Consider the following 16,945-nt stretch of genomic DNA (forward strand, 5'->3'; position numbering starts at 1 on the left):
AAGGCCAGAAAGACTCATCATTTTACAATTGAAAAATCTGAGGTACAGAGGGTAAGTGACTTGCCCAAAGTTGAACAGATGCTAAGCATTAGAATCAGGATTCAAACCCGGATCTTCTGGCTCCAACTACATATCTCTCCATTTGACTTCTGCGTAAAGAGGAGACCTGGCTGGGGCCTTAGTGGATAAGATAAGCTCAGGTAGGTACAAGATTAATGATGACATTGCCTTCTTCCAGAGATGATGATCAAAATGATTTGCTGCAGAGATGGGAGAGTCACATAGAAACAGGTATGTTTCAACTGTAATCAATATTACTTTATCATGCTTGGCACAGTGCCTGGCACATGGTAAGCACTTAGCAGATGCTGGTTGACTTGAGCATCACCCGTAGCTAGCCTGTATGAATCCAAGATTTGTACATTGCTACAAGAAAATTTGATTACTTTGTAGAAAATCCAAGGAGTGTGGATTTTCAGTATTCTATTGTAATTGGGCTGGCAGTGACAAAGGAAAAGATGATAAAGTCTTAGCTTTGGAAGGGATCTTGGTGGTCACATGGTCCAAACCTAAACTCCATATAGGAATATCCCTTATGACATTCCCGGGGAGTGGTTGTCCAGCTTTTCCACAGGGGTTCTTAGCCTGGGGTCTGTGAACTTAAAAAAAATTAATTGCTGTATATAAGTATCCTTTGCAATCCTATGTATTTATCCTACAGATTTAAAAACCTTATTCAGAGAATAAGGCTGCCAACAGGATCCATAACACATGCGAAAAGGCTAAGAACTCTCATTCTAGAGGGATTCACTTTCTTATGAGATGGCATATTCCATTTTTTTGGAGGGGGTAAGATAAGGCAATTGGAGTTAAGTGACTTACCCAAGATCACACAGCTAGGAAGTGTGTCAAGTGTCTGAGGCTGGATTTGAACTCAGGTCCTCCTGACTCCAGGGTCAGTGCTCCACTCACTGTGCCACCTAGCTGCCTCACATATTCCATTTTTTGATAGCTCATGTTAGAAAGCTCTACATTATACTGAAGAAAAATTTGATATTTTTAGGAAGTGTAATTTCTGTGCCACTCCTGACATATCTCCGTTTGGGCCAGTAGGTGGGGCAGTGGATAGAGCTCCAGGCTTGGAGCCAGGAAGACCTGAGTTTAAATCCAGCCTCAGCTCTCTGAGCTCCAGCCCCGCGACTGGCAACATGGCTAAACGCACCAAGAAGGTCAGAATTGTTGGTAAATATGGAACACGTTATGGTGCATCCCTTAGAAAAATGGTGAAGAAAATTGAAATTAGCCAGCATGCCAAGTATACCTGCTCCTTCTGTGGCAAGACCAAAATGAAGAGACGGGCTGTGGGTATCTGGCATCGTGGATCCTGTATGAAAACTGTAGCTGGTAGTGCATGGACCTACAATACCACCTCTGCAGTCACAGTCAAATCCGCCATCAGAAGACTGAAGAAATTGAAAGACCAGTAAAATCTTCTTATCAAATACCTGTAGCCCACAGTCCAACAATAAATGGGTTAATTTATGGAAAAAAAAAATCCAGCCTCAGATACTTAGTAGCTCTGTGACCTTAGAAAAGTCACTGAACCCTGTTTGCCTCAGTTTCCTCATCTGTAAAATGAGCTGTTGAAGGAAATGGCAAACCACTCCAATATCTTTGCCAAGAAAACCCCAAATGGGGTCACAAAGAGTTGGACACGGCTAACACAAATGAACAACATGGTGTGACGGACAGAGAGCAGATCTTGAGGTCATGAAGACCTATTTTCAAATCCTCCCTTTAATTCATACTAATCATTTGACCCTTGACAAGTCATTTAACCACTTGGGCTCCACTGGCAACTATCTAAGACTATGAGTGGCAGATTAGGCTATGATCTGCGTTGGCTTACAGAGTTCCTCACTGGGAGCTCCCAACGAGAATTTACAAGACATTCTTTTTCTTCAGAAGAGTGAGGCTTCTAGAAGGTGATGTACAGAGGGTTGAAACCTTTTATCATAACTCCATCTCGACAGCTGATTTGGAATATTTATGAGGAAACCATCCGTATTCCATCATCCTCATTCTCTGTCTGGGCAGTCCATAGTAAACTCTAATAACATAGCTTACTCTATCACAAGCACTATTTTCAAGGTCACCAGAGACTTAAAAGAAGTTTTTCTTGATCTGTCTTTTTTTTTACTGCACAGTTCCTCTCTTTCATCCCTTCCCAGAAACTCATATCATTTAGGAAATGCTATTTTTTTAAAGACAAAAAAGAAAAAAAATGGGGAAAAATCAGCATAATGTATCAACGCATTGAAAAAGCCTGCAAATATATGCCATGTGCAATACTTGTGGACCTCCCATCTCTCAAAAAAGTGGGGTAGCTCTTTTTTTTGAGCAATGCTTTCTTCATAATTTTGCAACATCTACTTTTGATTTTTGGGGGGTTGTTCTTTCCATTTATGTTGTTATAATCATTGAGTATATTGTTTTCTTGGCTCTGCTTATTTCACTCTGTATCAGTTCATTTAGCTCTGTCCATGCTTCTCTATATTTACTGCATTAATCGTTTCTCACAGTTCAGGAAATTTCCTTTACATTCGTGTACCACAAATTATTTAGCCATTCACCAATTGATGGGCATCTATTTTGTTTTTAATTTTTTGCTATCCCCACAAATTCAGTATTCTTTCACATTCATCCCTTCTCCACCCAGACTGCCATTGTTCTACTTATGGCCCTTGCTAACCAGAGCATGGATTATACTTGGTAATTTTAAGTAATCAGAATTTAAGAGTAGACGGAGGAGGGAATTGCCAAAGCCGAGGCTGAGGCCTTGGGGGTAACTTTCTTGTTGCCCCTCCAGGCTCTTAAATGTCATGCCTTGTAATGAGCTGCCTTGGCACTGACTCATGCCGTTTATGGGTCTCTTCCAGGTCCTTGACTAGTTTTCTTCTTATCCTGCTGGATTGTTGGCTCCTTTTGGGAACAGGAGCAACTATGCAGAAATGTCATTGTCAATAAGTCAGATTCCTTATTTTTATGACTGGCAACTATTCTCAGTCGACTTGTATGACATAGGCTGGGCCATAGGAGACTGACTGAATTGTGCCTTGGCTTCTTCACTGCTGCGGTGTGAGCTCTCTTTCCCAAAAACATCTAAATGCTTTTCTCTACTCGCAACCCATTCTCCTGATTCTGTGATAGCTGGGAGGTTAGCTCCATAAACAGTACCAGCTCCCAAGTCAAAGTGGGTCTGATCTGATTGTCAGCAAAATATGAGAATGCCAAAGAAAAAGCTCTTTGAAGGAGAGAGAACTCGTGAAATTTATGATATCAGACTGTCAGCAAATCAGTAGGACTACTAGCATGTGTCTTTCTCCTTGAGAAATCAGACGCACTTGTGGGGAATGCCAGAACTCTGTCAGCTGAGGTGTCTGCAGCAGCTCAATAATCCTCATAAATATCCTTATTAGGAATGCGCCTCAGGAATCAGGATGCAGCCTCTGTTAGCAGCACAACATGCCATGCATTTAAAATGACAGTCATGGGAAATCATCAGGGTGAGAGAAGGGCCCTGACTCCTTCTTCACTTCCCATCAGCAGAGTCTTCCATAATGAAGAAGGGAGCAGCAAGGGGAACAGATTGGCTTCCTAGCATCTTGTTGGAGAAACTGACAACACAAGCTGTTCCCTCTTTGACAACCAACAGGGCTATTCTTCTTGCTTCTGGGGAGGGTTGGCTCTAGCACTTTGTTGCCCAATGTGGGGGATTGAGAAAAGGAACTGAATAGGCAGATTGTGAGGCAAACCACGCTCTGAAGTATCTTACATTGCAGCCTATGGGTCATCTTGACTCTACTGTCCCCAGCACAGCCAGACTGGGTTGGAGAATGAGTTGGAACTATGGGTCATCTTGACTCTACTGTCCCCAGCATAGCCAGACTGGGTTGGAGAATGAGTTGGAACTATGGGTCATCTTGACTCTACTGTCCCCAGCATAGCCAGACTGGGTTGGAGAATGAGTTGGAACTATGGGTCATCTTGACTCTACTGTCCCCAGCATAGCCAGACTGGGTTGGAGAATGAGTTGGAACTATGGGTCATCTTGACTCTACTGTCCCCAGCATAGCCAGACTGGGTTGGAGAATGAGTTGGAAGGACATTTTTTTTCCCCTTGGGCGGACCCTGGTGTGTCGAGGGACTGGCATCATTGCTATGGCTTGGAGCCACACAGAGCCCTGGCTTTGTGCATCTGGACCAAAAGTTCTTTACAAGATGATACTGGCTCTCTGGCCCTCTCCCCAGCGTGACTGTGTTTCAAGAAAGCTGGAGAGATGCTCTGCCCTGAGGCAGAGGTAGATGAGAAAACTGGCAGGATCCAAGACAGTTTTTTGTTGCCACTGTTATCACTCTCTACCATATGTAATTCTTTCTTTTTTCCTCTCATCTCCTTTTTTTCCCTCTGACTTCCCCCCTCCTTTCTTTTTCTCCTCCCCTTCCCATCCTTCAAGCTTTCTAGTGATACCAATGGTCATTGCTGAGGCCAGAGAGTGGCGCCATGATGATGTCTACCTACCACGCTGCGACATGGACTGCCTGATAAATATAATAATTATAGCTAGTGTGTATGTAGTGCTTTGTGATTTGTATAATGCTTCCCATGTTAATTCCTTTGAGCCTCACAACAACCCTTTGAAGTAGGCAATATTATTATCCTCATTTCAATGAGGAAACTAAATCTGAGGTGCTGGGTAGTTTGCCCAGAGCCGCACAACTAGTGTGTGAGGGAGGACTTGAACTTAGGTCTTTCTAACTCCCAGGCCAGCATTCTATCTACTATGACACCTTGTTGGTAACCCCACCATTACCCAGAACACTTCTTTGAAGATACTCTTTGTCCTAGCCATAGGATGAGCGTGGACCCCATGAGGCAGTTAAAGGGACCCAGAAACACTACCCAAACTCCTGATCGCCTTCCCCAGAGAAAAAGCAGACAGGGCCACCGACTTGTCAAGGGAGACAGAAGGGAAGACCCAGATTGTTACAGCCAAGCTGTTGGCAGCTTCTCAGCACTGTTCACATCTCTGCTCTCCCCCCACACTGGCCTTTAATGCTCACAAAGAGATGAGTTGGCCTGGCCAGGGTACACCAGCACGTAAGGCAGGGTGTACCCCTCTCCCTAAACCACAGTGGGTGGCTGGCTGCATGGGGATGGAGTCCTCCAAACTCCCTTCTGAAGCGGTTCCTGAGGTTTCATGGCAATATTCTTCTCTGGCACACATCCTTGGTCGTGTTCCTTTGGACCTATTGCTAACATGTGGTACTCAGGCTAAAAAGGTCAGTGGTCCTTTTGTGGCATCTATTTCCCAGTAACTGTAAACATTTGCCAGTTGGAGAGATGGTTAAATCCCTGATGCCTGTCAGTGCTTATTCAAACACAGGAATGAAAGAAACATGTGCCTGATAAAACAGAGTAGAGAGATTTCAGGATGGAGAGACAATTTTTTTTTTTTTTGCTGGAAACCTCAGTGTTACACTCTCCTTTCTGTTCTGTTCTCTCCTCCTCTTCCACACCCCACCCTGCCCAAATCAAAAGAATAGAAAGATAACAATGAAACAGGGATGCAAAATTTGGGGTACACAAAGATGAAATAACTGAGCAGTCTCTCTTTTTTTGAAAGCATCCCTTATGAATGTTTTTGGTTCCGTAGGGGGCACAGTAGGAGTTTTTTTTAATGCCCTCAGAGGGGTGTGTGTGTGTGTGTGTGTGTGTGTGTGTGTGTGTGTGTGTGTGTGAATGCTATTGGTAGCTAAAATCAAGAAAACATACAGCAGGGAAGCATTTCCGTGGAAGACATAACAGAGACACTGCTGTAAGCAACACCTGTGTCTGTGAATGCCAAGGATGCTGTCAGCATCTAACAAATACCTCCTGCCAGCAAGGTGTATAATATAGCTGTATGGAAAGAGGGAGCACCTAAAGTTTGCTGTAGTATTCTCCCTATTGTGACAACTAACAAAACAATAAGCCTCCGCTGCTCCTTAGGAGCAACTATCACAAATGTAGACCAAAGTGCTGGGAACCTTTGTTAGTGAAGGTCACAGGAAGGGCTCTGGAACAGCTGCTGTATTTTGGACAAAGTCCCCGTCAGGCTTTCTCAACTTGGGGCCCATGAGCTTGGTCACAAAAATATTTGGCTATTTCAATATAGTGGGTTTTTTTGTAAATATAGGCATTGAGTTTTATGTATTTTAAAACATCATTGTAAGAAAGGGTCCCAAAGGAGTCTGTGCCACACAAAACAGTTAGGAAGTTTTACAAGATGGAAGTTTTACCCAAATGATTAAGGAGCCTATGAAGCTATAGTAACACTTCTGATAGAAAAATGTCATACAGAGTCTCGCATTATGCTGTCGATTTGGTTATGCTGTTGTTGCTCAGTTGTTTCAGTCATGTCTGACTCTTTGTGACCCCATTTGGGGTTTTCTTGGCAAAAATATTGGAGGGGTTTGCCATTTCCTTCTCCAGTTCATTTTCCTGATGAGGAAACTGAGGCAAACAGGGTTAAGTGACTTGTCCAGGTTCACACAGCTAGTAAGTATCTGAGGCCAGATGTGAACTCAGGAAAATGAGTCTTCCTGACTCTAGGCCTGGGACTCAATCTATTGTACCACCTAGCTGCCTGGATTTGGTGACACCATTGGTTAAATTATGCCCCTAGCATGCACAGAGTTTTTCATTCACTCTGACACAGAAAGCAGCATGGCTTTATTGTTAGAGGGTTGACCTTGGTATCAGGAAGACCTGAGGTCAGATCCTGAATCTGACCCTGGCTGTGTGATCCTGGGAAAGTCACTTAACTCCTCTGTACCCCAAGTAACTCTCTGAAACTACAAATTGCAGAGAAGGTGCTGATCTATATTGGCAGAGGGAGTTTCTTCACTGGGGGCTCCCTATGCCAGTTAAAACATAGTCTGACAAAAACAAACTCAGCAATGTGAAAATCTTGCAATTCAATTGTTCTCACCGAAATCCCTCTAATGTCTCCAGAGACATACAGTGTAATGGGAAGTAACTACCTCACATCCATAAGTCCTTTTGGCTGTACTTTATAGTCTGGGATGTAACGAAGACAAAATTGGTAAGTGGGAAAGCTTTTCATTGAACCCTCCCAACTCCTTTTCCCTGTTCTCCAAACTCACAGATCCTCTTTGTCCTATATTCTTTCACCTCATCTCTGCCTTATTAAAACTCCATTTTACTCAGTGCATCTCAATTGCACTGGAGGAAAAAGGAATCCAACCAAATCAATTCAGACTAGGGGGTGAATGATAAATACAATTCACATTTTTTAAAAGGAAATTTGTTAACATGAATCTCTCCCATTGGTGGACTTTTAGGCAATTTAATAAACTGAAGTGAGAAATTCCAGGCAATGTAGGGAAACACATTCTTGGACAGAGGAATTTTCCTAGTACCTGGGTGATACTTTACAGGCAACCAACTACTCTGCCGCTGGTTGAGACTGACTCTGCTCAAAACTTTTCCACGTGGAAGGTGGGGAGAATGAGTGTTGCCATTTGACAGATGGGAAAATGGAAGCATGGGGGACAGCTGATTATCCAATCATATAACAAAATCACATTAGAGTCAAACCCCCAGGCTTGGTTTTAACCTTTAACTCACTCCACCATGGCATTTCTATAATGAAGATTTGAATCTTCTCTGCCTGAGAGTTTCATTCTGCATTTTTTCCCCTTTGGACTCTGAAGAAGAAAACTTTGATGACCTTAAAAAATGGAGTATTTTACAAAATGTAGCAGTAGCCCTCCAGATTTCTTTTAATAGGCTTTAAATAATAGTGAATTTTTCCTCTCCCTCCCCCCCGAAATACATTACAATTCCAATATGTAGCATTTTCTGAGTTCCGAACAATCTGGAGTTTCTGTAAAGACACATGGGCATGTTCACTTCACTTGAATAGGCCACCTTATGGCTCAAGGGATCTTCTAGTGTTGGTTTATCCTAACTAGCTTCATGTACAGTTGCTTCGACCTTTCTAATAGCATCTTGCACAGGAGAACCGGGGCATCCCTTTTAGCAAAAATGAAGCTCTTGCCTGCTCCCCACTCCCACCCCATATCCATGGACTTGGCAGCTCATGTGCAACACAATGCCAAGATCCACTTTGCAGAAGGGCTCGTCTTTAAGCATCATCTTTGGGCACTAGACAAATATACCTTCCTTGTTCTATTGGTCAATGCTTATTGTGTAGAACTTGCTTTTCTAACACATTTTTGTTTATTCATTATTTCTCCTTCAATGCTTCTTTGTTCATTCGTTCATTCTTTTAATATGAATGTCTTGGGCACTTACACAGGGGATCCAAAGAAGCTTAACAGGAGGTCCTTACCCTCAAGGAGCTTACAACCTTAAGGATAAATAAAAAAGAATCAGTAATCTCATTTTCCTTGCTGCCATCCTGGAAAATAATTTCCATGGCTAAAGCTAACAATTGAGATGAACTTGCCTTTCACCTATACTCTTCTGTGGTCTCACACTTTTATATAGGTGTGTTTCTGTTCTGTGCAGGCATCTTATGCCCAGGAAAGAGGAAAGGAAAATGCATTTATTAAGCACCAGGCACTGTGCTCAGTGGGCAACTAGGTGGCTCCTTATGCCACCGAGTGGAGTAGGTGACACTGAGCATCCAGTCTTGGTCAAAGAGACTTAGCAATATCCATATTGCCTACCTGACAAAAGAGTGAATCCACATTTTCCCAGACCTCTCTGAGTAAACGTAGTGAGCAGGAATCTACCAATTCACCTAAACTTTGAATTTCTTACTTTCTTTGATGAGTTCTTAGCCTTCCTGGCTGGGTAAGTTTTGCCCAAGATTTCCCACAATGGTTGATTTCTGGATGAGGAAATGGAAAACTTTTAGTTTAGTCATAATTCAATAATTGGTCATCAAAATAAGAAAGAAATAATCATTTCTTCCACTCTCCATGCTCAAGAAACAGAGGGTCCCTACGTAGATGTATATGGAGCATGAGCCAGCATAGTCATGTCATTGGCAATTTCCCTGTGAGATGTTAAGTGATTTACTCCAGACAGATTTGAGACTCATATCCAAGTCTTCTGAAATGGAGCTCACTACCCTTTGTCCTGTACTACAGTGTCTTGCCTTAGCACAGGACCTGTTTACATCAAAAGTCTATCTTATGTGAACTTCAGAAGCAAAAAACAAACCTCTTGCCTCCCTTGTGATAATGCTGATCCTAGGATAGAATGCAGGGCCTGGTGTCAGGAAGACTGATCTTCCCAAGTTCAAATCTGGCCTCAGACATTTCCTAGTTCTGTGACCTTGGGCAAGTCACTTAACTCTGTTTGCCTCAGTTTCCTCATCTGAGCTGGAGAAGGAAATGGCAAACTCCTCCAATATTTTCGCCAAGAAAACCCCAAATAGGGTTACAAAGAGTTAGACATGACTGAAAAATGACTGAACAAGAAATTCAAAAGCTTGTGTCCTATAAGAGAGAATACCATTTCTGGGAAGGTGAAAGGCAGATCCAGAATCTGACACTTGGATGACTTTGCTTTGGGTTGAAGGCTTCAGTGGAAATGAGCCGGTTACCACGGATGAACTGAAGTGGGCCTATTGGGTTGGCACGTCTCTTTGACCAAGACTGGATGCTCAGTGTCACCTACTCCAAAAACCCCACTGGAATAAGCCCACCTCTCATTATAATATTTATTCTCTCTCATTATTTGTCAACTAGTCAGAGTTGATTGCCCACCTCAGGAACACCCACCCTTTCAAGGGCATACAAATGTTGAGTTGGTTCCATGAGGGGTCTTTGGCATTGAAGAGTGTCACTGGTACTGTTATTGATAATGTGTTAGTATTAATAATAAAATGGCCAGCTACTCAGAAACTATGTCTCTCAAACTTTTTAAATGTCACAAAAGGAACCTGGTTTGTACCTCTTGGCAGTAATAATGGACTTGAGAGACAGCTGGTTTGGAAGCCTTCATGGGCAGGGGTATATAGCATGTTCTCTTTCCTGCTTGTTCTCATTTCCAAAGAAGTGGTACATTAACTGCCTTCAGAGATCTACTCCCAACATTTCCATAATTACTGAGGTGGATATTTCCTTCCTCTTGCAGGTAAAAAAGGACTAGCCATCCCCAAATGCCTCCTAGACCCAACTTTAAGCTCATCCTCTGGGAGAATGCCTTCTTCCTGGAGTGCTGTTTTCAAAATGGCTTCTGTGCCCCCTTGGATCTCCCTCTTGTTCCGTTAGCTCATTTCTCAATCCTTGCAGTCTGACTTCAAGCCTTATCACTCAATTGAAATTGCTCCCTCTAAAGTTATCGACGACTTAATTGCCAAATCCAGTCTTTTTCTCAGTCCTCGGTTTTTTTTTTCCCACTTCTTTTCAGCACTAAATATTGCTGACCACCCTTTCCTTTTTGGGCTTTTGGCACCAAGCTTCCTCTTGGTTCTCTTTCTGCCTGTCCAGCTGCATCTTCTTGGGCTCCTTTGTTTGATCATCATGCATATTTAGCTCCTGAATTGTGGGTGCCCCTTAAGGCTCCGTCCTAGACCTTGTCTAGTGGCAGCCTAGTTAGCTTTAAAGTTACAGGCAAATGGCCCATTTCCATACCTTCTTTCTTGAATGTCTCTATCTAATAAAGCATTTTACACCAGCAGTTCTATATTAAGGTCAGACTAACTGAACAAGCAAGCAGAGTGCTCATCCTATAGTCTGTATGGATAGTATACTTTTGAAAAATATTAGGGGGGAGAGATGGGCTGCTACCAAGGGAAACTGTCCTCATGGCAGAGCATCGTGGGAATTTATCCTTTGTGGAAGCAGTCCAACTCTGGAGGGACAGAGATTGAGGTTGTCATGTCAGGTTCCCACATTCCTTTTAATCATGTGCTAGACTGTAGAGTAGTTCTGAATTAAAGTGTGCCTCCTAGAATCTTCCTGCTGCCAAGGAATGATTGGAGAATGAAGAGAGAGGGAAAGAAAACCTTCAGGAAACATATTCTGAATTATTATTTAATAAGAAAAAATGTACAGCACTTTCATCATTTCTGAGACAGGTATAATTTACCTGGTGGAAGGTAACAGCTTGACCTACTTAAAAAATAAATTGTTACTATAACATGGAGGCCAATAGTGAGTAAATTGATGAGAATTTAGTAAGAGGGAACTTTTCAATCATGGACATTTTATGTTCTTAGTTTGTCTGCCATTTTAGGCATGAGCTTTATCACAAACATGACAAACATAAAAAATACCAAACCAAGTCTGGGTGATCATTTACTAGGGAATGAATTTATTTCTAGCTGAAGTACCTAACTGCAGTAAAAATAGCTATTGGGAACACACGATGAAAGATAGACCACCTAAAGGAAATGCCAAACTTCCAGAAACACCAAAAGACATGTATCAAGCACCTACTGCAGGCACTGGGGAAAACAGATTAAACTAAGATGCAGTTCCTGTCTTCTTGGAGCTCATAATCAAAGCATGCATTAAGTACCTACTATGTGCTGAGACTGTTAGTGCTAGAAAATACAAGTATTAAATAAGACATAGTTCTTGTTCTCAGGCAGCTCATAATCTAGCAGAGGAGGTGACACAATTTCTCTAAGAATCCATTTGAATTGGACTAAATGATCTCCAAACCTTCTTCCAGCTCTAAGGCCCGTACCCTACACACATATACACATGACCACCATTTAAGGCAGTGGAGGGTAAGTGTAAGTGTAGGAGAGGGTGCTATGCAGGGTCCAAGAGGAGGAAAAAGATCAGTACTATCTGGGGACTTAGGGGAGGGATTTGCGCTTGGTCTTAAAGGATAGGGAGGACTTCAATGGGAGGAGGTGCAGCATGGAAAGGGCCTTCTAGGCATAGTGAACAGCATGAGAAAAACACATGGAGAAGGGAGAGCACAGCAACATGAAAGAGATATGGTAAGGAGTCCCATGTGGTGGTAGAGTAGAGAGCATGTAAAGGAGAGAAAGCTGTAAAGGTGGTTCAATCCATATTGTGAAGGAACTAGAGTCGCAAGTGAGGACCTACACTGAAAGAAGTGTTAATGTTCCAAAATGAAAGTATTTGGACTACTTTCCCCCATCTTTAGCACTTTGAATACTCCTCCAACTTGCATGTTTTTCTCTCTAACTTACTTGGATTGCATCAAGTAATTTGGAGTTAACCAGAACAAGCCTACCTTCCAATTCGTCTAGAGCTGGCATACATACATAAATACATACATACATACATATATGTATATACACACACACTTTCTTTCTTTGCTCCTTCCTTCCTTCTTTCCTCCCTCCTTCTCTCCGCCCCGCCCCGTCCCCTCCCCTTTCATCAAACATCTGTTATGTTCACTGAACACTGTGCAATTCACCCAGGTACTCTGGGAGATACAAAGATGAGTAATTTCGAGTGACTGGTCTGAAGGAATTTGCAATCAGCTAGGAAGAGATAAGACACATTGTCCATACAAAAAACATAGAATGTATAGTTTAAAACAAGATCACAGATTTAGAGCTGTGAGGAGCTCCGAGTTCATCTAGCCTAACTATCTCATTTTGCAGATGAAGATACTGAGCCCAAGAGGTGTAAACTCCTCCTGAAGGAGGACATTTCAGTACTAAGCAGCCGAACCAAGATTTGATACCAGGTTTATCAACTCTAAATTGAGCGTTCTTACAACAGCACATAGCTCCTTAAGGATAAATACAGCAGAGGCAGGATTGTGTTGTGGAGAAAGTTTTGAAATGGAATCAGAGGACTTGAGTTTTTATCCTGGCTTGTTGCTTTCTACCTGTTGGGCAGGTCATTTTGCTTTTCTGGGTCTGTGTTCACACTTATGATATGATATAGTAGATTTTTTTGTAATGTCTCTTCCCTCTCTAAAGCTGTTTGTCAAAAATAGGAGCACTAAGTATATGAGATCAGAAGAGGGAGAAATAATTTCTACATGGGAGTATCATGGAAAGTTTCCCAGAAGAGGCTACATTTGATACGCTTCAAAAAATGGGGAGGTGGTGGCTGGGCAAAAAGTATTTCAGGTGTAGGGAACAAGCTGGCCAAGGATTAAGTGGTAGAAGGATATGGGAGGTGTTTGGGTTACAGGACTGATACTGTGGGGCAGGAGCATAAAGCAGGTAGAAGTGTGTTGTGTGAGATAAGATGTGAAGGTGCTGGACTCTAAGCCAAGACGCTTGATAGAAAATAGGAATCCAGGGGTGGAGCCAAGATGGCAGTTTGAAAATAGGGACTGTTTAAGCTCTCCCCCAAATCCTTCCAAACACCTGTAAAAAATGACTCTAAACAAATTCTAGAACTATAGAACCCATGAGAAAACAGAGATGGCCTGGATGGTCACTGGGAAGTGTCTATTGCAATGTGCTGGGAGCAGAATGCAGCCCAATGTGTGCTGCACCAGGACAGACCAGCTGCAGAGCAGACCAGGCAGAGTAGGCCTCAGAGTCCTGAATCACTGCACTGTGGCAGTTACCAGACTTCTCGACCTACAAACACCAAAGACAATGGAGCAGGTCAGTGGGAAAACTGCTGGATCTGGGTGAGGGAAGTGTGAAGTCCAGCCCCAGCCTGGGGGTGGCAGAGGTGGCTGCAGTGGTGGCTGCAGCAGCAGCAGCAGCAACAGCAGCAGCTTGGGGGGCTGCTTCTGGCCCACACAATGGGAGGAATCCCACTGATCAGAGCAGGAGTGCAGAGATCACTTTGCTGGCACTGAGGCAAGGTTCTCTTGCTTTGCCCTGCTAGGATCTGGGTTACGGTCCTGGTTGGTGGTTCCTGGGGGAGGAGGAGTGCTGGTGTGGCAGAGCTGTGTGGTGGCTGTGGAGAGGGAGTCCTCCTGGTGGTTACACAGCAGAAAAGAGTGCCAGCACTCACAGGCCAGGAGAGGAGCATCATACCACCCCAGAATAGAAGTAGCTCTGAAAACAGCAGTGCAAAACCCCTGAAGCTTGGGACAAAGCACTCTTCACTCTGAAAGCAGTCATACCCTGACAAAAAGCTCAAAAGTCAAGTAATTGACTGGGAAAATGAGCAAGCAGTGTAAAAGGACTCAGACTACAGAATCTTTCTTTTGTGACAAAGAAGATCAAAACATACAGCCAGAAGAAGTCAACAAAGTCAAAGATCCAACATGGAAAATAAGAATCCAGAGAAGGATTTTGGACAGAGAAGTGATATGATATTACTTATCTATTAATAATAGTAATAGCTAACATTTTTATAGTGTTTACTATGTGCCAGGCACTGTGCTAAGCACTTTACAATTATTTCAGAGGACTGGTAATCTGGCAGCAAAGCACAGAAAAGATTAGAGGGGGGGAGATTATAGAGGGGAGGGGACCTGTCAAAGGTCCACTACAAGGTCTGAGTGGGTGGCATTAAGGACCTCAATTAGGCTGATGATTTGTTCTGTCCTTTTGGGTCATGTCTGGCTTTTTGTGACCCCATTTGGGGCTTTCTTGGCAAAGATAGTTGAGTAGCTTGCCATTTCTTTCTCCAGCTCATTTGACAGATGAGGAAACTGAGACAAACAGAATTAAGTGACTTGCCCGGGGTCACATTGCTAGGAAGTGCCTGAGACCGCATTTGAACTCAGGAAGATGAGCCTTCCTGACTCCAGGCCCAGCATTCTATCCGCTGTCACCTAGTAGCCCTATGGGCTGATGATAGTGAAAGTATAAAGGAACAAAATCAGAAGTCCAATTGACAAGAATTTGTAATTTATTGCACTCATGCAATGAAGGAGAAGTAACGAAAGATACACCGTGTTCTAAAGTAAAGTGATGTGATTGAAAACATACTGCTAGAATATTGATTCTTATTTGGGCCTCTTAAGAATGTTTCCATGAGGCCTTTTTCATATAAAAGACCACCTCAAGGGAGAATATTCATTTTTAGAAAATGCTTTTAGGGAAAGGAAATGGGCTTTTAAAGTTAGATGTTAACTTTCTCCCCACTTCAGTTGCTTTCTATAAAACAGGATCATTTTTATGTCTCAATATACCCCTGTGCAGCCAATGTCGATGTGCTGCCAGTGAAGGTTGATGATACCCTTCTTAGATATCATTTACGGGAAGTAGTTCCCAGGGTAAGGGAGCCGTTGGCAGCAGAAGAGAAAACACTATGATTTTTTAAAATTTTTTTGCCACCTTTAAGATGTGAGAAAATTAATGAACTAGATTCTTCCCGAGCCTTAGCTGTTTTCTGGGACTAAGTCAGGTCTTTTCCAATACTACATTGCTTCTAAGCAAGACCTCAAAGAGTTTTTCTATGATTTCTAAAAGTTGCTGTGGTAGCCAGAGGGAGTAGCTACTCTACATAGAGAATTTGCATTAATGTGGCTCTTCATTACTAATGTGCATTTTTAATATTGCTATTATTTATTTTCATAACCCATGTGTTAATTGGACCCCAAACCTTGATGCCATTAGCCTAGGTACTGTCTTGGATGGGTATTGGTGGGGGGAGGGGGAAGAAGAAGAAGTCTCTCAAAAAAGTCTCTTTGGCTTGTTTTTTCCCACAAGGATTTTCCCTGAGGACATGAGAATTTGGTCTAAAAAAAGGTCTTCAATTCATGCTGTTTAATCTCAAATGAGTTATCGGTGCCATAAGCCAATATTTTGCTCTTCCCTAATTACTAGTTATATAACTCTAGCAAGTCACTTAACATCCTTTATCCTTAGCTCTCTTATGTGCAAAAGGAGAATGAGTAGTACTTTACAGACAAGATTGTTGTGAGGATCGAATTACACACACACACACACACACACACACACACACACACACACACACACACACACGTACTATATAAACAACAGCCCACCACCACCACTATCATCTTGATCTTTATTTTCTTTTAAATTTCCCACAATGGCTGATCAAATCTTCTCTTTTCACGCCTTCCACTCCATCCCTTTCCCACGCCTTCTCACCATATACTTTAGTGAGCTAATACAAGTCCTCCATGGTGAGCTTACTCTTCTCCCCTATATCTCAGACTACCTGTTGTCATCCCCTTTTCTCTCTTCCTTTACTTCAGTCTCTGAAGAAGAGATGATCTTCCTTTTCCTCTTCTTCATTAAAGCCAAGCCCTGACTTGTACCATTGATTCTCTGCCTATTTTCTCCCACTATAATCTTCTTTCTCTAATCTTCTTTTTCCTTCAATCTTTCCCAACCTTTTGGCTCCTTCCTACTTTCTTACAAACATGCCTGGGTCTCTCCCATTTTTAAAAAAAGCTTTGACACTACCATCCCCTTACATCATCATTCTACATATCTTCTACCTTTCATAGACAAACTTCTGGACAAAACTTTCCATGCTCCTTACCTTGACTTCCTCTCCTCTTACCAATTTCTTAAGCCCTTGCAATCTGGCTTCCAATCTTGACACTGAATTGAAATAATTCTTTCCAAAATTACTAATATCTCTTAATTGTTATATTTTCCTTCATTATCAAGCCTTCTTTTACTTTTCCACATCATTTAAAAAATTATTTTAATTCTGAATTTAATGAATAACAAAAAATGTTTCTCTATATAAAGTAGAACAGGAAAAGTTTATATGGGGAAATGCAAATCTCTATTAAATACTCTAAAATATGTAACAAATCTCTCACATAAAATATATAGAAAATATCTATTACATAATTTTAAAAAGCATATAACAAACTCAACATGTTACTTTCTTTTAAAAAATTTTTCATTTCCTATTTGGAACTTAAACACCAAAAAAAGATTACTTTATTTCCATATATTCAGGAGAACACAAAAAATTGTATATTAAACTGTGAATCACCATGTTATACAGGATACTCAAAGTTATGCACAAATTTTACAAATTACTTTCAAAGTTGTCCTTT

At 42.0% G+C, this 16,945-nt stretch overlaps 1 protein-coding gene across 1 annotated transcript; it reads left to right on the forward strand.

The window, feature by feature from the left end:
• The first annotated feature begins 1,208 nt into the window (after nt 1-1,208).
• Nucleotides 1,209-1,506, forward strand: LOC118851927 (60S ribosomal protein L37a-like). Its single transcript, XM_036761515.1, has one exon. It carries the CDS (start codon nt 1,209-1,211, stop codon nt 1,485-1,487), a length of 279 nt encoding a protein of 92 aa, XP_036617410.1. The 3' UTR covers nt 1,488-1,506.
• The last annotated feature ends 15,439 nt before the right edge of the window (nt 1,507-16,945 follow it).

The sequence above is a fragment of the Trichosurus vulpecula genome, chromosome 5 (assembly GCF_011100635.1).
Source record: "Trichosurus vulpecula isolate mTriVul1 chromosome 5, mTriVul1.pri, whole genome shotgun sequence".
In the NCBI taxonomy this organism is placed as follows: domain Eukaryota; kingdom Metazoa; phylum Chordata; class Mammalia; order Diprotodontia; family Phalangeridae; genus Trichosurus; species Trichosurus vulpecula.

Coding starts and splice junctions, on each gene's coding strand:
- LOC118851927 (XM_036761515.1), top strand. CDS start 1,209: ATGGCTAAACGCACCAAGAAGGTCAGAATTGTTGGTAAATATGGAACA.